Source organism: Corvus moneduloides, chromosome 14 (genome assembly GCF_009650955.1).
Source record: "Corvus moneduloides isolate bCorMon1 chromosome 14, bCorMon1.pri, whole genome shotgun sequence".
In the NCBI taxonomy this organism is placed as follows: domain Eukaryota; kingdom Metazoa; phylum Chordata; class Aves; order Passeriformes; family Corvidae; genus Corvus; species Corvus moneduloides.
The window spans coordinates 7,135,288-7,155,335 of NC_045489.1; the positions used below are offsets into that span (position 1 = coordinate 7,135,288).

The following is a 20,048-nucleotide window of genomic DNA, read 5'->3' on the forward strand; positions in this document are numbered from 1 at the left end:
TATTAAGAGAACCAGCATATTTGTGTGTAGATTTCCATTCAGGGCTAGAAGTTTTGCTAGGAACTGTCACCTGAATTGCCTTTTAGGCAATTCTAGCCATGGAAAATGAAGGTATGAAAGCTGCTCCAAGCTGTGAAATGCTTGTGCTGAAGCACCAGACAAGGAGAATTGTGCAGATTCTGTAAAAATGCCATGTTGCTTTTACAGAATGGTGGCAGTGAAAGGTGATTAACAGTAAATTCCTTTCACAGCTGCAGATCCTAATTTTCCAGTGAATCAGACTGGTCATAATTATTAGAAGTTAAGCAAAAAGATTTAGATATTTACGTTCTCAGTCTTTTCAGGAGATGGCAATTCTGTATCAACTCACAGAAGGGTGTCATTACTGGCTGTAATAGGCCATAGTGTAAGCAGGGGGACAGGACTGTGAAAGGTATTTCTCCTCTGCAGTAATACAAAATAAGGAATTTTTCTCTGGGTTTTTCAATATAAATACATATAAAAAAATCCTGTAAATATTTAAAATGTGATCTTGTGGGTCTTTTAACTCATCTTCACGCATCTTTGTACATCTCAGCACAAAGTTCTTCATTAATAGTATCAGTTCAGTGAAAGAAATGTAAGCATCAACAGCAGTTGATGAGACAGGAGTCCCTGAATGCAGTAAAATGGAATATGCTCAAGTCAGTCTTGATTAACAAAAAATGCAAGGAGATACCATAATAAATATTAAGCTGAAAAAACAAGAGTTCTAATGGGTTATCTAGAAGCATCTACCTTCAGTAGTTTTAAAGTAAGAGCCATGATCCCAATTAAGGTAGTTGAAATGTTGAAATGTTGAAAAATCCAAACTTTTCTATCTTAACTGTTTCAACACCTAGCACTCTGGCAAAAGAAATGTTTCATCCCAGGAGAAAATGAAGACCTTTTAAAATTTGGTGCTGGGAACAACCCTGAAACCACCTGCATGCAAGAGACAAATATGTATGGTGCAACTGTTATTGTAGAAAAATACTGTAAAGTAAGCACAAACTTTGATGCTTTGATCACTCAGAGTGGATTTGCCAAGGTCAGTCCCGAACCTGAATACAGTCAAGTACTAGAATCACACGTCTCATAACAAATATTACGCCAGATTTCTGAAACCTGTGCAGACTCTCATTGCAATCAAAGCCCTCGTATGTGCTTCAGCAGCTAGGGAAGCCTGGGGAGAACACTGGGAAAGCCTGCAGAACTTAGGTCGGAGAGGACGTAATCTTGAAGAAGGCTGCAAAAGCTTTTCCCCACTAAGATGGAAAAAAGCCCCCGGACGAGCGCAGCCCGGAACGCGCCGCGTTTGTGGCCGGGGTGGGACTCGAACCCACACTCGCCCCAGGCCACGCCCCCGACCACGCCCCCGCGGCGCGCGCGTCCTAGCGACCGTTGCGGCGTTTCAAACACACACACGCTCCTCCCGCAGCCAGTCAGCGCGCGCACCGCGCCCAGGGTCTGTCGGGAGCTCGCCCCCGGCCGAAGCAGTGCCGGGGTGCGGAGCTATCGCGCAGGCGCCCTGCGAGGCGGGTGGCACTGCCTGCGCCCCGATCCCCGCGCATGCGCACTGTGCGGCGGCGGCGGCGGGCGGGGAGCGCGGTCGGCACCGAGGGAAGCAGCGGGAGCGCTCCCACCGCCACCGCGGGCAGCGGCACCGGCAGCGGCACCGGCAGCAGCCGCTGGAGGAATTGGCCGCCCCCGGGCCGCCCCCGGGATGCGGCGCTGCTGCGGCCGCCCCCCGCGCCGGGCCCGGCGCGCCCCCGGGCTGAGCCCGCGGCGCTGCCCGCGGGGCCTGTAGGGCCGGGGCAGCGGCGGCCCGAGGAGCCGCGGCGGCCGCCGGCAGTGAATGGGCGCCGCGGCGGAGCGGGAGGAGCCGGAGCCTCTGCCGCCGCGATGGCTCAGGAGAAGATGGAGCTGGACCTGGAGCTGCCGCCGGGGAGCGCCGCGGCCCCGGGCGACGGCGGCGGCCTGAGGCGATCGAACAGCGCCCCGCTCATCCACGGGCTCAGGTGAGGGGCCCGGGGGGCTTGGCTCATCGAGGCTGGGGTCGCCGCCGCCCGCCGGCCTCGCCGCGGGCCTTGGGCCAGGCCTGGCGCTCCCTCAGCGGCCTCTGGAACGTGTCCCTTGTCCTGCGGGGCCGGGGCCGCCAGTGCCCCCTTGTCCCCCCTCGCCTTAAGGAAGGTGCTCGCTGCGCTCCCACAGCGACAGCAGTGCTCCTGTTCAAATAAAATGGTGTTTTCAGCGCTCTGGAGACTGCAGCACGTGTCACAGCACTGTGGAGCTTTAAGTAAAGCGCACCCGAGAAGGCTGTTCACAAAACTTTCTTTTTTCCCCCTGCAGTGACAACTCCCAGGTGTTTCAGCCTTACGTGTTGCGGACTCGCAGGAACAGCACAACAGTTATGAGCCGTCATGGAATGGTGAGGAATCTTAAGCGTGTCATGTTTACACACAGCGAGGAATAGTTGGAGTAGAGAAATGAAGTTAAACTTGATTTGTATTTGCACTTGGTATCCTTGCAAGCCACCAAGCTGCAGAATAAGCATTTTTTCACCTCCAGCTACAACCTGCAATGAAATAATACTGGTGTATTGACTGTGTGTCCCCAAAGAAGACAAGAGTAGTTGAAGTAGTATGTGAGTCCCCCATATGAAGTGCAGTTTTAAAGTTAATTTGATCCCGACTGTGTGTTAGAAGAGTAAAATACTGTCCCAGTTAAAAGTCTTGAAAGGGTGTTTTGATTTGTTGTGAGAAGGGATGAGGGAGTCACAGTTCTTTGTTGACCTGTTTGACATAGTGCGCTTTTTTTACAAAGGCAGAACACTAGACCTCAGAAAATCACTGAAAGAAGAGGAATTTATTTGTTGCTTTCTGTTATGTGTGGTAGTGTACACTACTGCAGTTGTTTAACTTTTCAAAGATGTTGCATTTCTTTTTTTCCACCCTCTCCTTGTGAGGTGAGGGATTTATATGCTCCGTCCACTGAAATTTTTCTGTCTTGTCTGAGGGTAGTGAAGATTAAATATTGCTTTTCTCAAAACCTTGAAGTTGTGAAATAAGTTTCCTCTATGTCTTGTGTTCAGGAAAGGTGACAGGGAATTATAACTCAAAGTCTTCTCTTGTGAGATTTCTTAAGAATCCAAAATTTTGGAGCTTGTCAGTAGGTGTGACATTGGACACACAGTCATCTTGAGTGGGAACTGTTGCCCACTTACTTGTGATAGAGTTCCAGAGGAATTAGATGCATAAAATGGCACACAATTGAAAAATTGCAGAAGTCAAGCTTTAGAGAGCATTGTTCAAGACTGAGTTGAAGCATTGAGATTTCTCCTTTACAGTAGCCAGCTGGTTGAGTAAGGTGTACTGCAGGAGTTTGTCATATCCTGGGCAGTGGGGAATTGTGTAACAATCACAGCTTCATTTGTAGTAGCTCACTTGTCTAAATGGCATCTGTAGCTATTTGTGTACTTGAGATGCTGAGCAGCATCTGCCTGCAGGTCAGATCCGTGCCACTTGCTGAGTGATACAAGGAATTTGTAAGTGGTAAAACAAGTCTTTTCTCTTGAAGGTCAGTGTTTGCTTTTTTGCAATATTGTTTGAGTCATCCACATGTAGTTGTGCAGCTCATTTTGAACTCCCTAAGAATGTAGTTGATGGTAAATAGTATGTATGCAAGCAGTTATGTGTGATTTAATCATTGTGGCTGTCGCTTTTTTCCCAGTTCTTGTCATCATCTCCTATTCGTATTCCTAGCAGCCGACTTCATCAGATCAGAAGGGTAAGTAGTTATCTGTGTATTCAGTAACAGAATGAAAAGTACTATATAATATTAAAGTACTTGCACAGTGGGGGTTTCTTTCCTATTGAGTTGTTCAAGTACTAAAGAAAACTGAATATTTCTTTAGACTTAATTTCAACAAGGAAGTAGCCTTGCCAGGCTTATTATGTTTAAGATACTGTGCATTTTAGAAGTATTTAATTTAAGAGAAGCAGTGAGCTGGACTGGTGGCTGTCCTGTCTTTTCTGCAGTGGTTCTGCTGTTCATGTTTCAGTCCTGATGGCAAATAATGGAATCACGAGTGTTATTTCAAGTACCTGTAATGAATCAAATGTTATGGGAAAACTTATGGTATTTATCTCCTGCAGGAGGAAGGAGTGGATTTAATGAACAGAGAAGCAGCACATGAAAGGTGAGTGTTATTGAAAGAAGGTGATAAAATAGCTAGAGTTATCCTCTTTGTAGCTACTGATGGGGTTTTTTGTATTCTAGGGAAGTGCAGACAGCAATGCAGATAAGCCAGTCATGGGAGGAAAGCTTGAGCCTGGTAATCTTTTTATAGATGTTTCCTATTTAATTCTACTTTTACACTCAACTGACGAATTTAAGGGAAAGAGAGGAATTAACTGTGAAAATAATTTAAGAAGAATTTAAGCTCATCTGCTTTAGCTCCTTTGTGCATTTGACCCAATGACTTTCCATTAGAAGGTTGTACCTTGGATTTCAAGGTAATGTCCTGTGCCAGTGTTAAGTCTGAAAACTTGTATTCACAGAGCGACAATGACTTGGACAAGTCTGAGAAATCTTTTTCCCCAAAGAGAATAGACTTCATTCCAGTTTCACCTGCACCTTCACCTACAAGAGGAATAGGAAAGGTAGGATAAGTGAAATACCAAACTAAGACAATATTTCAGAATTCTAGACCAAGCTGAACTGTTGAGACGTGTAATTTCATAAGTTGTTCCATAGTTCAAAAAACCCCTGAACAACACAACCAAACAGGCACTAAAAAACCCCGATCCATATTTTGTTGGTTTCTTAGAACCAATGGTTGCCATCTGGGAGCCTGCAGAGTTTAAGCGGTGAAACACTGGATGTTTTCAGTTACTGCTATTTGTGCAGTGTTCGGGTGGGTTGGGGTTCTGGTTGTAGGGAAGCTGGAAGATGTCATGAGGATAGTCCTGGACAGGATCTTCAGGTGCAGAAGTGGAGGGATGCTGGGAAAGAAGCATTAAAATAGGACTGCAGATCTGTGTGGTGAGAGATGAAAATGTGTCCATCGGTTATGGAAAGGAAGGCACAAATGCACTCTGAAAGAGGACTTAGGTGTGCTGAACTTGTACTGAAATCTGGTGGCAGATGCCAGAGAAAAAGAGGTGGATCTTAGATAAACTACTTTTCCAGTGAGGATTGGAAAACTGAAATGCAGCACAGAGAAACTGGCATCTGGATTTAAAGATGGGCTGCTTGACGTTGTTTGCACCCTCTTGTGTGATTCTGCTTTTGTACTGCCAGTATTTCGCTGCATGCTCCTACCAGATCGGTGCACATAACAGCCACGTACAAGTGCTGGGTGAATGTGTTCCTGGGAAAACACTGATGCTGGCAGCTGGTTCTGTACCTTTGGAATTCTGACTGTGAAGTACTAGCAGATAACAGATTTTTGTGTTTAGCTAGAAGCATTCATGGGCTAAGCTCAAATTAGCTGCAGAATCACAGAGCTAAATATCCTATTTTACTCTGAAATATTGTCAGTTTTCAGGTCAGATGTATTTTGAGTAAACTTGTTTAACAAGCCCCTTAAAAGAACTAAGTCCTGAGTACTGTACTGCACTGCTGTTTCTAAATGTAACAAAGAACAGAAACAATTCTCTTATTTAGAGAACAGTGTCTATTTCAATTTTACTTTTCTTGTGGGTTTTGATTAGCTTCATCTGAGCAGAATTGCATGGGCCAGTATGTTTTTGTAAATTAAGCTCTAATATTTGTAAGATTACATTTGATAATCTGCCTATTCTGTTCCTAGCTTTTCTTAAGAATAAGAAGGCCATGGTGGGGGGGGGATGTTTGGTTTGGAGGGTGGAGTGTAACATCTGAGTATTTTAAAGGAAATTCTGAAGTATCTTCATTTGAGCTTTCTTCCTGCAGCAATGTTTTTCACCGTCATTGCAAATGTTTGTGAGCAGTAATGGATTACCTCCAAGCCCTATTCCCAGTCCAACAAGGCGATTCTGCAAGTAAGTAATGAGTGTCTGTTGTGCTAGCATTGGAATTTAAACCAAAGATTAATTAAAGTTGATGTTAAGGCATTAAAAGAGACTTCACTTTTACAGCTGCTGAAGCATTGCCACATAAAAATGCTCTGAAAGTTCAAACTTTACCAATGGTAACTTTATGTGGGTGCTTTTATAGAGCCTGTGTCAACTTTGGACTAGACTTGGTAACTTGAGAGGAGGTTCTCAGATATTTCAAATTAACTTTGTCTGCAGATCAGTTTTATATAAATATGCCACAAAATTTATAAAAGGATTGAAATGAGGATGTGATTCACTAAGGGAAGTGAAAATAGAAAATTTAGTACAACTTCATGTGGCAGATAATCTGCTCTAATAGGCAGCACTTACTTGTTATCTATGTATTTAGATTCCATAAGAATTCCAGCTGTGCAGGAATAGTTTTGAAGAATGCTTCATATGCTGTGGTTGTGTTGATTTGATGCAAATTGGAACCTTTACAGGACTGACTCAGTATTCTCTCTTCAGCAGGAGGAGTCAAAGTCCAATCAACTGTATCAGGCCCAGTGTTCTTGGCCCCATTAAAAGAAAAGGTGTGTGTTTTTACCTTACAAGATGTTTTAATATGGATGTAGTTTTCTAGCTGGATACATTTTTTTGTTGGTCTGTAAATATAATGCACGTGTATCCACAGTGAACTGAAATTTGCCAGGCATAACTCAAAAATACAATGTAAAGTAGCTAGTCTAAAACACAGGAATGAAAAACTTAAAAAACAGCCACTGCTTGAAATAGGGAAACTTTATTATACATCAAATTAAATGGCAGAGCTTAAAAATATTCATAACTTTCCTACAAGTCCCACTGAACAGTGCACACCCTTCAGATCATCTTAGGAATGTTGCTTATCATGCAGTATCTTCTAAACTTAGTACTGAATGTTTGTTTTCTCTCTGAAAGTTCAGAAGATGAGTGTTTAGAGAAATGGAATAGATCAGTGCCCTTTCCTCCTGAAGGGGGGAAAACACATTCTTTACTGGAAGTGTTCCATGTTAGAGATTTTCAAATAACATCCCTGAACCAAGCTTAGTCGAACTGTAAGAATGAGATATTTTTAAAGTGTGCTTTTAGCTGTGCTTATCCTTTCTGCTTTTTTTTTTTAACTTAGGCATTCTTAATTGTACCAAAAACATGTCCTTCTATTGTACAAGACTTACATTTGAGAAAAGTTACCTTTTGTTGTTTGGCTTTTTTTTTTTTAGTACTGCTTGTCCTATCAGATAAAGAACATTGTCTAACTGATACTGATTTGACAGAGGACAGAGACAAGTTTTCTCATAGATGTCAGTTCTATCTTGGCTTTTATTTTCTGTGAATTTTAGAGGCATTAAAATTGAACAAAAGTTTTTTAAGCTAAATGATCAATAAGGCATAGGTATCCACACTTGTACTTTACACAAATTGTAAAAGCAATGCAGGTAGAGACAGGCCTTTCCTCACCAAATCCATGTGCTCCCATGGAGCATCTTTTACAAAGTAGAGATAGGAGTTTGCCTTTTCTTATTTGAAGTACCAAGGAATTTTTCAAATGCTGCTTAATTTTGAAACATCTAATCTATTTAAATGAACTTACTTTGTTTTCCTAAATATGTGGTCCTGTTTTTTTCTGAATTTTAGCAGTAAATTTATAGTAGGAGAAGGAAAGCCATGAACTGAAGAACTTTTCACTGCTATAGGGACTTAATACTGTAGACTGTGCAATGTGTTGTAGCAGTGCAGATTTGTCTCTGTGAAATTTAAGGGACAAAAGTGTTACCTAAGTTGTTGTTTTGTTCATTTTGTTCATACTAGAAGACCAAGTATTTTATAAATGTTTTTTGTCTATTCTGCTTGCTAGAAGCAATATCCCTTACCTTAAGACAGGAAGGTATCCCTGTGGGCTGAAGGAAATGAAACTTGGGGGGTTATCAGTCTTTTATAAAATGTGGCAGTGTGATTCTGTTGCAGAATGTATAAACTGGTTCGCTATAATGGTTTTAACCTCTGTCAGGTTTTCAAACTGACTCTGCAACTACTGCAAAGTGTATGTAAAAGCCAAAAAAATTATTACCATTTCATGCCTTTTTTTTTTTTCCAAACTAAAAATGAAAATATGGTGTGGCTGAGAGGGTTTTCTTTCTTTTTTTTAATTTTTATTTTCAAGTTCATGATGTTTTCAGATACCATTTGTAGAACAGCTATTAGTGAGCCAGCTCGTTCTTAGGGCAGATTATACTAAACAGATTACATTAGTTCTCCCCATCATATTTAATCTCTTAATGTCTGTAGATGGTTACAGGTACAAAGACAGTCTGATCCATGATGAGTAAGTGGAAATGCTTCCACATGACAGATTTATTTCATTCAGCTTTCCTGTAAAAGTGCAGGCATCAGAATTCATTGTACAGGGGAGGGTGAAACTGAATCCAGCTGTCATTCTTATTTTCGTAACCACTAACACTTTTAAACTTCGTATTTTGACTTATATCAATTGCCTCATCTCAGCTGTTTACTTAAAACTAAGTCATGGTAATTAGTTTGCTTTAGATTATTTTGTCTGATTGCAGTACAGGTAGCAAGTTTTATGTCTTTGAGATCACTGTAGCCCCTCAGATACTGCTGAAGCTTTAGCTAAGGATGGATTGGATGGTTTAACAGCAGCTATCCTCAAATTAATGTGTTAGCCGGGTGCTTGGTTGCCTGAATTAGAGAACTTGTGTTACAAATGCAACCATGGAGTATTGTGGGTCAAACCTTTCTTTTACAGCAGACAAGTATTAAATGGATATTCCAGAGACTCAAGTGAGTTTGATTATTTGCACTGTTTTCCTTAGGTGAAATGGAAACTGAAAGTCAGCCAAAGAGACTTTTCCAAGGAACAACCAACATGCTTTCTCCAGATGTTACACACCTGACAGATCTCAGTTCATGGTATTGTATGTCATGTGCCCTGAAATGCCAAAACAAGGAATGTGCATTTATCACAAGCTTTCTAGTTGTTTTTTCCAGGAAAAAAATACTTTGTGTGTATCTTGCGGATGTGTATTAATGGGAACTATCCTGTGGTCGTGTCCTGTGGCAATGGTCCTGCTCCTTTGATCAATTCTTCCTGAACAGACTCTAGCCTAGATTTTTCTATGAAAGCTTTTACACTGACTGTAATTGTTACAAATCCCTGTTGATTCATAAGCAAAGTTACTTTACTTCATCATTACAGTATGTTGTAGGCAGTGGTCATATAGTCTGTGGCACTTCCCTGAATACTTAGAAAATGTGTATGGATATTTAATTGTTCTTGTCCCTAAGTTCATGATTTTTAGAGTTACATCATCTTTCTTTATTACAATCATAAAATACTGCGGTTTTTTTGTGTCAAGTCAGATACTAAGTATTCAAAAATATCAGCTGTTATTACTGTAATTCCAGTTTACCTACAGACTTGAAACTGCCTAGATGTTTTTTTCCATATTGCTTCCCCCTAAATTGCAAAAGCATCAATTTAGATGCCCTCTGGGATCTTGTATCAAGACTTCAAAATCCAAACACAGGAATTCTGTGGGAAAAATAGGTCTGATCTTGCTTTGAGCAGTGCACTGTTAAAGAGCATGCCGGCTAATTAATGACATCTTTGCTGCATTGCTGATTAGTGTATTATTTTCCCTTTCCTATAAGCTTTTAAGGTTTTATACATCTTAGTTGTCACCTCCTTTCTACGTCTGATTAAAATTAGCTTCGTAATTTATTCTGCATGTTAAAAAAAACCCAGTAATTCTGCTCCTCATTCCCATGAGGAGCATGAATATCTATAACATGCTACAGAAAACAAGGAGTTTTCAGGGCTGCCAGTCTTGCAGTAAAGACTGAGTGGTAGTATAGGTCTCCTACAAGTCCTCTCCAAGGGGGAAGCGCATTAGCTTTGTACAGAGCCTCATGCCTCTGCACTAAAGAACCTTTTTCCCTTTCCCCAGCCTGTCCTCAGATATTCTCGATGGGAGTAGCAGCAGTGTTGGCTCTTCCTCTGATTCCCTGACTAAAGGCAGCATAACCACAGAGTCTCCAGTGACGTGCTCCAACTCCTGCTCCTCGTTCATACTGATGGATGACTTCTCACCCAAGTGACTTTACCAAGTCCTGAGTCAGTGTCTGGCTGTGCTGTCCCCTTCCTGTACACTCGTACAGAGAAATGAACTCTGATCCTTGAAGCATTCATATGAGGTTTATTAAAAGGAAAAATTGTTGTTACTGTAATCTTTGGCTACTTTCCAGTGATTTTTTTTTTTAATTTATCCATTTAATGGACATTGTAGACCATATAAATGTCTGGTTTTGCGAATTTATCGTTTAAACAAGATGTCTGCTGATATTATACTAACTTTTGCTTTCAGGAACTTGCATACACTTTTTGATTCCACGAATAGGTATCTACCTATTAGTGTTGCAATTTTTAGGAATGTACTTCATCATCATCATGGTCACTATGTCTAGGGAAATAACTTGGTTCGGAAGGATTTGAAAATACTAATTTATTCTCTGGCACTTCTACTATTGAGTAAAATTATTCTTGCTTTTTTTTTTTTTTTTTGAGTCACTTAGCCTCAAATTCCTTTATGGAAGGGAGAAAAATATTTTTTATTTTCTTAGTGCTGCTAGTAATTTTTATGAATTCATTTACAGGAGACCACATTGGGTGTGGAAGTCTCACTCTATTACATTAAACTAAAAACCCCACAGCAAAATAACTAATGACTGTCACTTTTGCCATCAGTGAAGAAATAATAATACTCTACAAACATGATTAAATTAGCTGCATAGTTCTCTCTCTGGAACATTTATCCTACAGATTGTATGAAATAAGCTCATTATTCAGCAAGATTTGGCCAGGAAAAATTAATCCACACCTTGATTGAAGACATACAGTGCAGATAACTAAGTTAATTAAACTACTGTGTAGGAGAACCATGTATGGCACCATCGATGTCTCCTGTGGCATTGAGGTCATAAGTATTTTTGTGCCTTAGGGGACATTGTTACAAAATTATGGAATGTAAACCAGAGGGGTGGGTGGGGAAAGTCCTTTGTGTACAGCTTGTTTATAGAGTGCTTACTCGAGTCTGTCAGCGGTGCTGCTTCCCTTAGTGTTCCTGTCCAAGGTGTGGAGGTGCTGGGGCAGCCCCACCTCCGAGGGGCAGTCAAGGTGACACCCTTTGCAGCTGCTCTGGACAGAGTTTGTCCCTTTGTTGGTCATGAGCAGAGCAAACAGCTCAGCAAATGTTTGATTCCTAAGGAAAGGCTTTGGATTGGATACGAGCTCTGCAAATTGCTTGGTGAAGGAGTTCTCTTTGAGCTATGAGTAGTCTTGATACAGTACCTTGGTCAGTCTGAGGTAGGAACAGATATTTTACTTTTTAAAAACTATAATGGGGCAAAATAAATCCATTTGTAATCTACTGTGTTACGCTATTTATTATTTATAACTCTGTAAAAAGTCTGTGGTGATGAATTATAGTATTTTTTTATGATTGAATAAGTTTTTTATGTTCAGTAATTGCTGGCCGGTTTGTATTTAATACGCAACATTGTCTGCCAGAATCATAAGCTTCCATTTTTGAATGTTTGTAACATAAATGCTTTTGTTACCTAAAAGTACAACTTGTGATCTTTCTGAAAGAAAATAGCACTGAATTTAAAGAAAGATTATGTGCTTTAGATGTGAGCACAATCTCTGGCAATACTGTCTGGCTAAAAGGGGGAGGGGGAGAACCATAGTTTTTTCTGTTCTGAAGAAGCCGTTGGGTATCCAGAAGATGTGTACATACCAGATTATTTTTAAAAGCGTTTCCATTAAATTGTAAGAACTACCAGAATGGGCCAACAGTGGCACTATTACTTGTAATATCATTTCCACCTGTGGAGCATTAGTTCCCCACTTCAAATAAATGTGCATATTGTAAAATATTGTCCATTCGTGCCATTCTTAAATGAGCTCTACAGTACTGAATGTTAATTTTGTTTGTATATGCACAGTGCTATTTCTTGAATTTTTGATGTCTTAAGTCGCTTAATTTTTTTATTCATGCCTGTATCTTCTCTGCCTTCTTTGTGCTTAAAGAAGGCTGCTTTTCCATTTGCAAAATATTGATAAACAGTCTGTGATAAAATACAACTCCATTACCTGTGCCCCAGTTCCCTTCTACTGTGCTTTTACTGGTACCGTGATTTAGAAATCTGAACAAGGGGTGGCAGGAGGGGGAACCTATTGCATGCTTTCTTAAACCTGAGAAGAGCATAGTTATTGCTTAATTTTGGCTGATTTACCTGTACAATTGATGTATTCCAGATTTGTTTGTTAGTGGAGAGTCTTATCTGAGTGCTGGCCTCTGTAAACATTCGAATGTAAGCTGCATAAAGGGAGCGCACAAAATAGTCACTCTTGTTACAGCAGTTTTTTGTAGTGTTCTGGCTATTCCCCACTCCTGGAATGTCTTGTAAAAGACATTGCTCTTTTATAAAATATATATGTAATGCACACACTTGCTGTGTCTGTTGTTTCAGAATGAATGGATGTTGCTGTGTAATAGGCCCAAGGCAGGCCCAGGTTCTCTTTCACACTCCTAACACACACAACTTGTTCATTTTGAAACAAAGTTTTCTAATATGCTGATGATTATACTTGCACTTAACTGCATTTGAGTTGCAACGGCTTAGAGGGTTGATTGATATTGTAGCATACTGTGACTAAAACTGACTAAAAGTTGCATGTCTGGATTTGTTACCTGCTTTGTCTGAGGGAATTAGATACCAGTTGGGAAAGAAGGCCAGCTGGTGCTGGTAGTCAGCTTTAATGTGTAACTATTGACATTTAACAACTGGTTTTTATGACTTCACCAGACTTATTTTTGCTGAATTGCCTTGATGAGAGTCTGAGAATTCCTGTCTTTCCCCCACTTCCTTCTTTTTGTAAGGGATCATTAGCACATATCTGTTGCTGAGAATCACAGTGATGAGTCACCTTTAATGTAATAGTTGAGAACTAAGTTAAAATACCTGTGTAATTCAAGCAGCATTTTAGATGGACTATTTTTAATATGTTAATTAGCACAGCATTACAGCAATGGTCTTTGTACAGCTCATTGACCAGCACTGCCTTTAGATCGTAGCCAGAGCTCGCTGAATCCTCATTTCATGGGCTTAAAATGCTGGAAGGATTTTACCAATGGTTTAGAAAAATGTGTGTGTCAGCTGTGGAACTCTGTGTTTTGATAGTATCAAGTGTTCTGCATCAGGAAATGGATCGCAGTGTGCATGTTTCTTTCTCCTTCATTGAATTTCAAATTGGAGGATCATGGGCCCAAAAGCCTGTATTTAAGGGGCTATTTTTCTGACTGTATGTGATGAAATACTTTCTCCTACAATGAAAGTAATTAAACTGTCAGTGTGTGAGGATGTAAATCTGAGTTCTGCAGACTTTATTGGAAAACTCAAACGGCACAAGGAACTCTATACTGCCTAAAAACACTAAAGCGGGATTTTTTTTTTTTTATTTTGTAAGTCATGATAAAAATAGAGAACTCATTTTAACAGCTTAAAATGCTAAAAACATTTTAAATGCAAGGCTTTAGCTTGGCATGTGTCTCCAGGCAGGTCCACGCTGAGGGCTGTATGCAGAGGTGAACCTGAGCAGGCTCAGGCAGGTTTGGAACTCAGGTTCTGGTGCACAAATACAATAGACTGGACCAGGGAAATTATTTTTTGCAAATATTCACGTTCTTATCTGTAGACTCTGCTAATACATTGTGTGACAAAAAAGATGGGAACTTGTTTTTCCTGGAAGGAATTTCATCTGCATATAATTTTCCTGGTAACTTAATAATAAAAAAGCTTTGCATTAACACAAGTTCAAAAATTCCATGAAGTCATAGGCCTGTTGCATTTGCTTTTTTGGGGTAAAGGCCAAGGAGTATTTCTGGAGCTATACAAACTGTCCCTTGTATTCCAAGGCTATTATATGAATGGCAGCTGTCCATAATAGATGGAAAGGGATTTTGCCTATCATTCAGTATTTCAGTCTCTCTTGAGGCCTGTTAAATAATCCTTAGCAAATTCAGCATAAGATGGTCACCGGAGGTACCAGAAGACCCAGTGAGAAGGAAGTAGTGACTTGCTCCTCTGACTATAAATTAAGAGTTTTAGCCTTGAGTTAATCTTACCCGGCTAATTTTCAAAGGAAAAATGCATTTTTCAGACAATGGAGACTTTTCATGGGGGTCTACCCTGTTCAGACTTAGAGGAAAAGGGTCCTTGTGGGCAATTCTAGGGCTGTTTTGCTTAATCCACTCCAAAAAGAGGGACCTGTGCTTGCCCATCAGAATTGGAGTAGCATTGTCTCAGTTCCAGCTGGTTTTGGGGAGGGCAGGGATTTGGTGTTTGGGTTTCCTTAATGGCTGGTTATCTTAACTCTCAAAGGTCCCAACAAGGACCTTTGTTATCAGGCTAAAATCAGAAGTAGGTGTTGTTTTAGGGCAAGTCTGTTTTCTGAGAGAGTAATTATGCTGCAGTGCTGGTTTAAGGGTGACAGCTGGGGTTTGCTTCCTGCTGTAGGGACAGGGCTGCTGTTTCCATAAGTGCAAAGGCACAAAAGCCACTGTAAAGTGTCCCTGTACCTCAAGGCTATTCCTTTAGAGTGGACTGGGCACTTGGTGGAAATCTCTTGTTTCGATCCAAAACCTTTTTGCATTCAAGCTGCTTTTTATTACTTACTCTTAGATCTTAAAGCGTTTTGGTTTGAGCCTTGCCTCTGATTAGCGTGCCAGGGCCAGCGTTTTCTGTTTAAACCTGGAGCAATTTGGTTTGTTGTTCTTGCATTATAAAGTTTGGAGATGGGGAGGAGGTGGGTTCTTGCTATTAACAAAGATTGTGGGGGTTTAAAAGAAATGAGACCTGAAAACACAGAATAAAGAAACGCCCATTTTTAGTGAACCAATTTCGCTGGTTTGATACCAGGCTCTTTCTCTAAACACAGGCAATAGTCTTTTGAGCGTATTTTTAGCAGCAGCAACAAAACCCAATGTGCTTCCACCTCCAAAGTCTTTGTACTGTAAAGTAAGAATTTATTACTGAAAGACCGTAAGTTTTGTTCATCTCTAACCAGCCGGACCACGCTCAGTCTCTGAGTGAGTTTGCAGTAACAGTCCCTGTGATTCAACAGGCCAGTTAGTGACACCAGGCTGTCAAGCAGTTCCTGTCTGTCTAAAAAGCATCTTAACACTGTACAAGAGTTCTAACAGTGTTGTTCTTCCTTAGCTTATTTCTGAGGGCCATAAAATTTCATTATCTTTTTTACAAACACAATTATTATTTACTCTTAATTACTACAGGTTGCCTATCTTACTAAATAGCTGTGGTAAAATTCCTGGTGGACTCTTGCCTGTCTCTCATCTTGGGGTATAATAGACTTTGGGATTTTTGATTATTTTTCAGATAAGGCAATGTTTTCTGGAAGAATTATCCATTGTGTTTTGATTCTGCAAGGCGTTTGGATATAGTTTATGCAGAAGTAAGTCCTATTTAACAACATGACTTAAATGAATCTTGGAGACAATGACATGAGATCGTTTTTTCAGAAGATGAGTAGTTTAACCCCTGCATTACCTAATGAAACCTTCTGCATTCTGACACCACTTTTGAACTTCCACCAAAGTTGAGTAAGTTGGCAGAACCTCCTGGCTATTATTTGTGGTTGTATAGTTTATAACACAGATTACAAAAACCCTATTGTGCTAGAACAAAAGTATTTTCCTTCCCCCAAATAATTTACAATTTAAATTCATCATGAGAACTGTAATCATTTATCAATGCAATGTGTGTTTAACAATTTTTTCATTATGCAAAAATTAGTATTTGTGATAGGCAGGTAGAAAGCAGGTGGTATTAAAAGCTGTCGGCCCAAGTAAAATAAAGAATGTTATGGAAGTTAACTAGTCCAGAATCTAAATATAAATGTTGGATCTAGCCTCTGACAAAGCTCTACAAGCCCCTAAAATTTTGGAAAAATTCAGCTACTGCCATGAACTTAACAGCTCTTTCTCAACCCTAGTTAATGTCAACACTTCCCTATTTATGACCAGAACCTCCAAGAATTTGGAAGAAAAATAAATGTGAAAAGGGAGAGCTAGAATGAAAATGCCTCTGTGCCTATGATGTATGAGTATTAGTTAAAAGAATGTTACAAAGTACAGTGAGTTGGGACAAATGTGCTTTGAATAAGAGTTGAGAATGTACTATGTAGAGTATGTGTAACATCTTGTTTGTGTGCAAGAACAGACTGTGAAAAAAAAACAGCTTTGTATGGGAGAAGCAACATCAAAGGCCCTGAAAGAACTAGTGCAGTAATAGGAAACATTTTTGGTTTTTGAAGGCTCTTTTTTCTGCCGTTCACTTCTTTTTTTTTTCCTTCCCCCCCCCCCCCCGTATTAAAACCCAACAGCTGAGCAATGTAAGGAGCATGGGTAGGGTGAGCTGGATGGGCAACAAGAAGGGATATGGAGAGCCAGCTGAATTTGTATGGGATTGCTCAACTTCCCTCCTGCCCCCTTCACGTGGAGTTTGCATCAGCCTTAAAGTCTGTGGTTGTGTTTGTTGGACAACCAAAGCAAGGCTGGAAGCTCAGCTGCATGTCTTTAGCTGAAAAGTTAGTGCACAGGATTGTCAGCTTCTGTCAAACGTGTCCTAGAGGTGGGCAAAACTCTTCATGGGCGCAGAGCAGGAATGAGAGGGAAAGGGGAATTAGGAGTGTAGGAGTGGGACAAAGATGCCCCAGAAGCTCTGGGCACTGTGGGAGAGCACAAGGGAGCTGGTGGGACAGGGGACTGTAGACAAAGCATTGTAACTGAGCAGGGGGAGGAATATCACCCAGCAGGAAGGAGATGGCATGGCAGCAGGCTGCTGCACACACGTGGTGTGGAGAAAGCGATGCTTTTCCTGAAGAATGTCAGGGTTATCCTTGCTGCCAACAGAAAGTTCACGCTGAGGAAGAAAGGTTGTGGTACAGCTGCATGCAGGCAGCAACCTGCCACAGCCACATCCTTACAGCCTGCACCTCTCTGGGTGTTTTCTGGGGAGTAGCAGAACGTTTTCAGCCTTGCTTTACATTAGCAACAAAGAACATAGAGCATGAAGGACTTGGAGCAAGCATCAATGCCAGCGAACAGCACATCCCTGACTGTGCTGGGAGCTTTGGAACAGCTTGGGAAAGTTTGTGGGGATCTGGATGGCCACGGGATGGCGTCCCGTGGCTTGCAAAGCACAGGACAGTGTTTTGTGAGCAGTGGTAATAGTGCCTGAAGTGCTCTGAACTGCACTCAACCTGCAGCTTCTGTTGCTAGAAGCTTCTAATGTTTTCTTGCTTTTCACTCGCAACGTAACCTCTTCCTTCAGAGTCAACACTAATTTTCCAGAGTGAGGGTTTGGACTTCTTCACACTAATAACCTTAAAGCTGATTAAAAAATGGTTCTCTGTGGCTGTAAGGATAACGCAATCCCGTGCTAGAGGGGACTTGGATCAAATTTACTGACAACCTGAAATGAATGAGTAGGCCCTGCTCACAGCAAGAGAGCTTTCCTAGGAGTACACTGCACATTGGCTGTTTTCCCGGCCCTGTGGAGCCTTTCAGGAACCTGCTGTGGCACATTTCGGTTGGGTTTAGGGGATTGCAGTGTACAAGTTAGGTTTTTTCCCAAGTGCTGATATTGCAATGTTCCCATCAGACTGCACGCAGGAAGCATCTTCCTATTCTTTCTCCTAATGGGCACACACAGACCTGGATCTTGGAGAATATACAGCAGCTTCAGCTCTGTAACCTGCAGCACACAGGGAATGTCTGCCTTCATGGAGAGCATCCAGCCATGGAGCTGTACGCTGCTGCCCTGTCCAGGTGAGTGCTCAAGTAAGGCTGGCCAGAATGCGTCTGCTGCTGCTTTTGACAGAGATTTGGTTATTTACTGAAAACCAAAGTGTAAAATGGGGCAGCACCAGCTCTGGGCTGTGTGTGAGAGCTGCCTGCAGAGTCACGGTGTGGGCTGGGACGATCCATCTGCTGCCTTCCAGCTCTGTGACCTTATCCAGTCTGGAAAGGAGCTGGGGAGAGGTGGGGGAGCCTTATGATCTTCGCAAAGGGCTTTGAGATCCCTCCACAGCAAGTGCTGTGCTGGGGCTGAGTACTATCAGCACTGCTGCTGCTGGGAATTCTGGTTTGGCCCCTGGATCAGTGACTGGCCTTGTTGTGCCTGTGCTGCACGAAGTTTTGACTGGAGCTGGGAGTGGTTTCTCTGCTCTTTCATAGTTTGCCTTCTCCTTCGCACGTCTCCAGCAGGAAGTGCAGATTCAGCAGGCATTGTATGCCTCAGCAGCCTGCCAGCTGCCTTGCTGAAGCTAATTCACAATTCAAGTCACTCCTGATAAGTTTGCAAACAATGTGCAGTGATTTCTGAGCTAGATAGCAGCTGAGCTGAACTCCTCCACTTCCAGCCTGTCAGTTGGACAAAGCTCTGCACTTACTTTGTAAAGCTCATGGGTGAAACGTGGCCTCAATATTTTGTGCTTCTGTGATGTTTCATAAAGTTCTTATTTGTTTAGGAGTAGCTTTGAGTGTCATCATTATAATTGAAACCCTCAAATGAGTGTGTGGAGACACAGAGAGGGTGTATGATTAGTGTTGGTTGAATATGAGTCAGAAATTGAACCCAGGCAGTTTAGTTCTTCGATCATTGGATAATTGTGTTGCCCCCTCTATAACACACTGGAAGAGCCCGGGAATTTCACTGGGAATAACTCCAGTGAAAACACGAGCAACATTTTTTTCTTCAGCTAACTTCATGTGGCAGCCACTGGAAGTGTGCTCTGAGGAAGTGGCCCAGAGGAAGCAACTCTGCATTTGTGGCTCATCAGCCCTGGCAGGAAACAGCAGGTCAAAGTTAGAAGGAACTTACTTAAAAGCTAATGAGTGAGTGGTGCAGCAAGCACTGCAAGAAAGCAGGGCTCAACACTCAGCAGGGGAGCTTGGGGTTCTCTGTCTCCATCTTTATTCCACTTCCTCTCTTCTTGTTCACATCTGTTTAACCAGAGAGATGCCAAGGTGATGATCTGTGAGATGAGAATTTGTAGGTGAGACTGTGCCCTCTCCTGATCGGAGCACAGCTTCCTCTGGAAAATGGGGCTGGTGCAGAAAACACACTGTTTAGTCTTACTCAGTATGTTTTTATGAAATTAAATTAAATCCTCATGACTCTGTATTTCAGCTTGGCAGATACTGTTCTTTTCAGACATGTAAGGTCAGTAGTTGCAAGTGTAGCAGCCTAGAACTGCAGGGTTTGACCATTCTGTGCAAAAATTGGTACAATACAGTGGCAGAAACAGGAACATATATTGCTTCTGCCAGATGACAGCAGAGTATTTTTCCTAGGTAGGCTTTGGGAAGCCCTCCTTAGTGCATGAGGTCACATCACAAGCAGACTTACATTTTGGAGTGAATTTGTCTCTGTGCCATGAGTTGGGTCAGGGTTTTTTTTACGCCTCCTTTAGTATTGGGATTGAAAATTCAAGTTGGAGAAACGTGAAAGCAATTGGGCCTAATCCATTCCTGTTGTTACTCTTTTTGTTTTCGCTGGAGTTACTCCAAGGCTGAATTCAGCATATGATGAACAACTTGTTCTCAAAAGTTGGAACTTAGGGGAGAAGGTTTTAGAGATGATCACGCAACTCTGAGGCTCCTTCTCAAACAGCTGAAGCTCCCACAAGAGGGATGATATTTGGTGAGTTCAGGTTATTGAATTTAGTACAAGATTCTAATAATAAGCCCTCTAGTCATAATAAGACATTATTATCCCTTAGAAGAATTACTTGAATAAAACCCAACTGCTTGCTTAGATTAGATGGAAAAATCCTGTTGATGTCACTTACCAGCCAGCTGCACA

At 41.6% G+C, this 20,048-nt stretch overlaps 1 protein-coding gene and 1 non-coding gene across 4 annotated transcripts; both read left to right on the forward strand.

Moving 5' to 3' along the window:
• Nucleotides 1-1,597: 1,597 nt before the first annotated feature.
• Nucleotides 1,598-12,835, forward strand: FAM122B (family with sequence similarity 122B). 3 transcript variants are annotated; one of them, XM_032123949.1, is made up of 10 exons: nt 1,598-2,039; nt 2,371-2,449; nt 3,751-3,807; nt 4,176-4,219; nt 4,300-4,354; nt 4,581-4,682; nt 5,956-6,044; nt 6,570-6,634; nt 8,915-9,016; nt 10,049-12,835. In XM_032123949.1, exons 1-10 carry the CDS (start codon nt 1,924-1,926, stop codon nt 10,108-10,110), a joined length of 771 nt encoding a protein of 256 aa, XP_031979840.1. In that variant the 5' UTR covers nt 1,598-1,923; the 3' UTR covers nt 10,111-12,835. The 3 variants fall into 3 exon arrangements, with proteins under 3 accessions (XP_031979840.1, XP_031979839.1, XP_031979838.1); XM_032123948.1 differs by having other exon boundaries at nt 1,600-2,039; nt 6,573-6,634; nt 8,915-9,011; XM_032123947.1 differs by having other exon boundaries at nt 1,601-2,039; nt 8,915-9,011.
• LOC116451260 lies at nt 9,825-9,969 on the forward strand. The gene has a single exon (XR_004243156.1). It is a non-coding gene; the product is annotated as a small nucleolar RNA U109 (small nucleolar RNA).
• Nucleotides 12,836-20,048: the final 7,213 nt, after the last annotated feature.

Bases quoted from the DNA above. Each gene is read 5' to 3' on its own strand.
- FAM122B (XM_032123947.1), top strand. From the start codon at position 1,924: ATGGCTCAGGAGAAGATGGAGCTGGACCTGGAGCTGCCGCCGGGGAGC. The intron at 2,450-3,750 runs GTGAGGAATCTT...CTTTTTTCCCAG, and splicing joins TTATGAGCCGTCATGGAATG to TTCTTGTCATCATCTCCTAT. The intron at 4,220-4,299 runs GTGAGTGTTATT...TTTGTATTCTAG, and splicing joins AGAGAAGCAGCACATGAAAG to GGAAGTGCAGACAGCAATGC.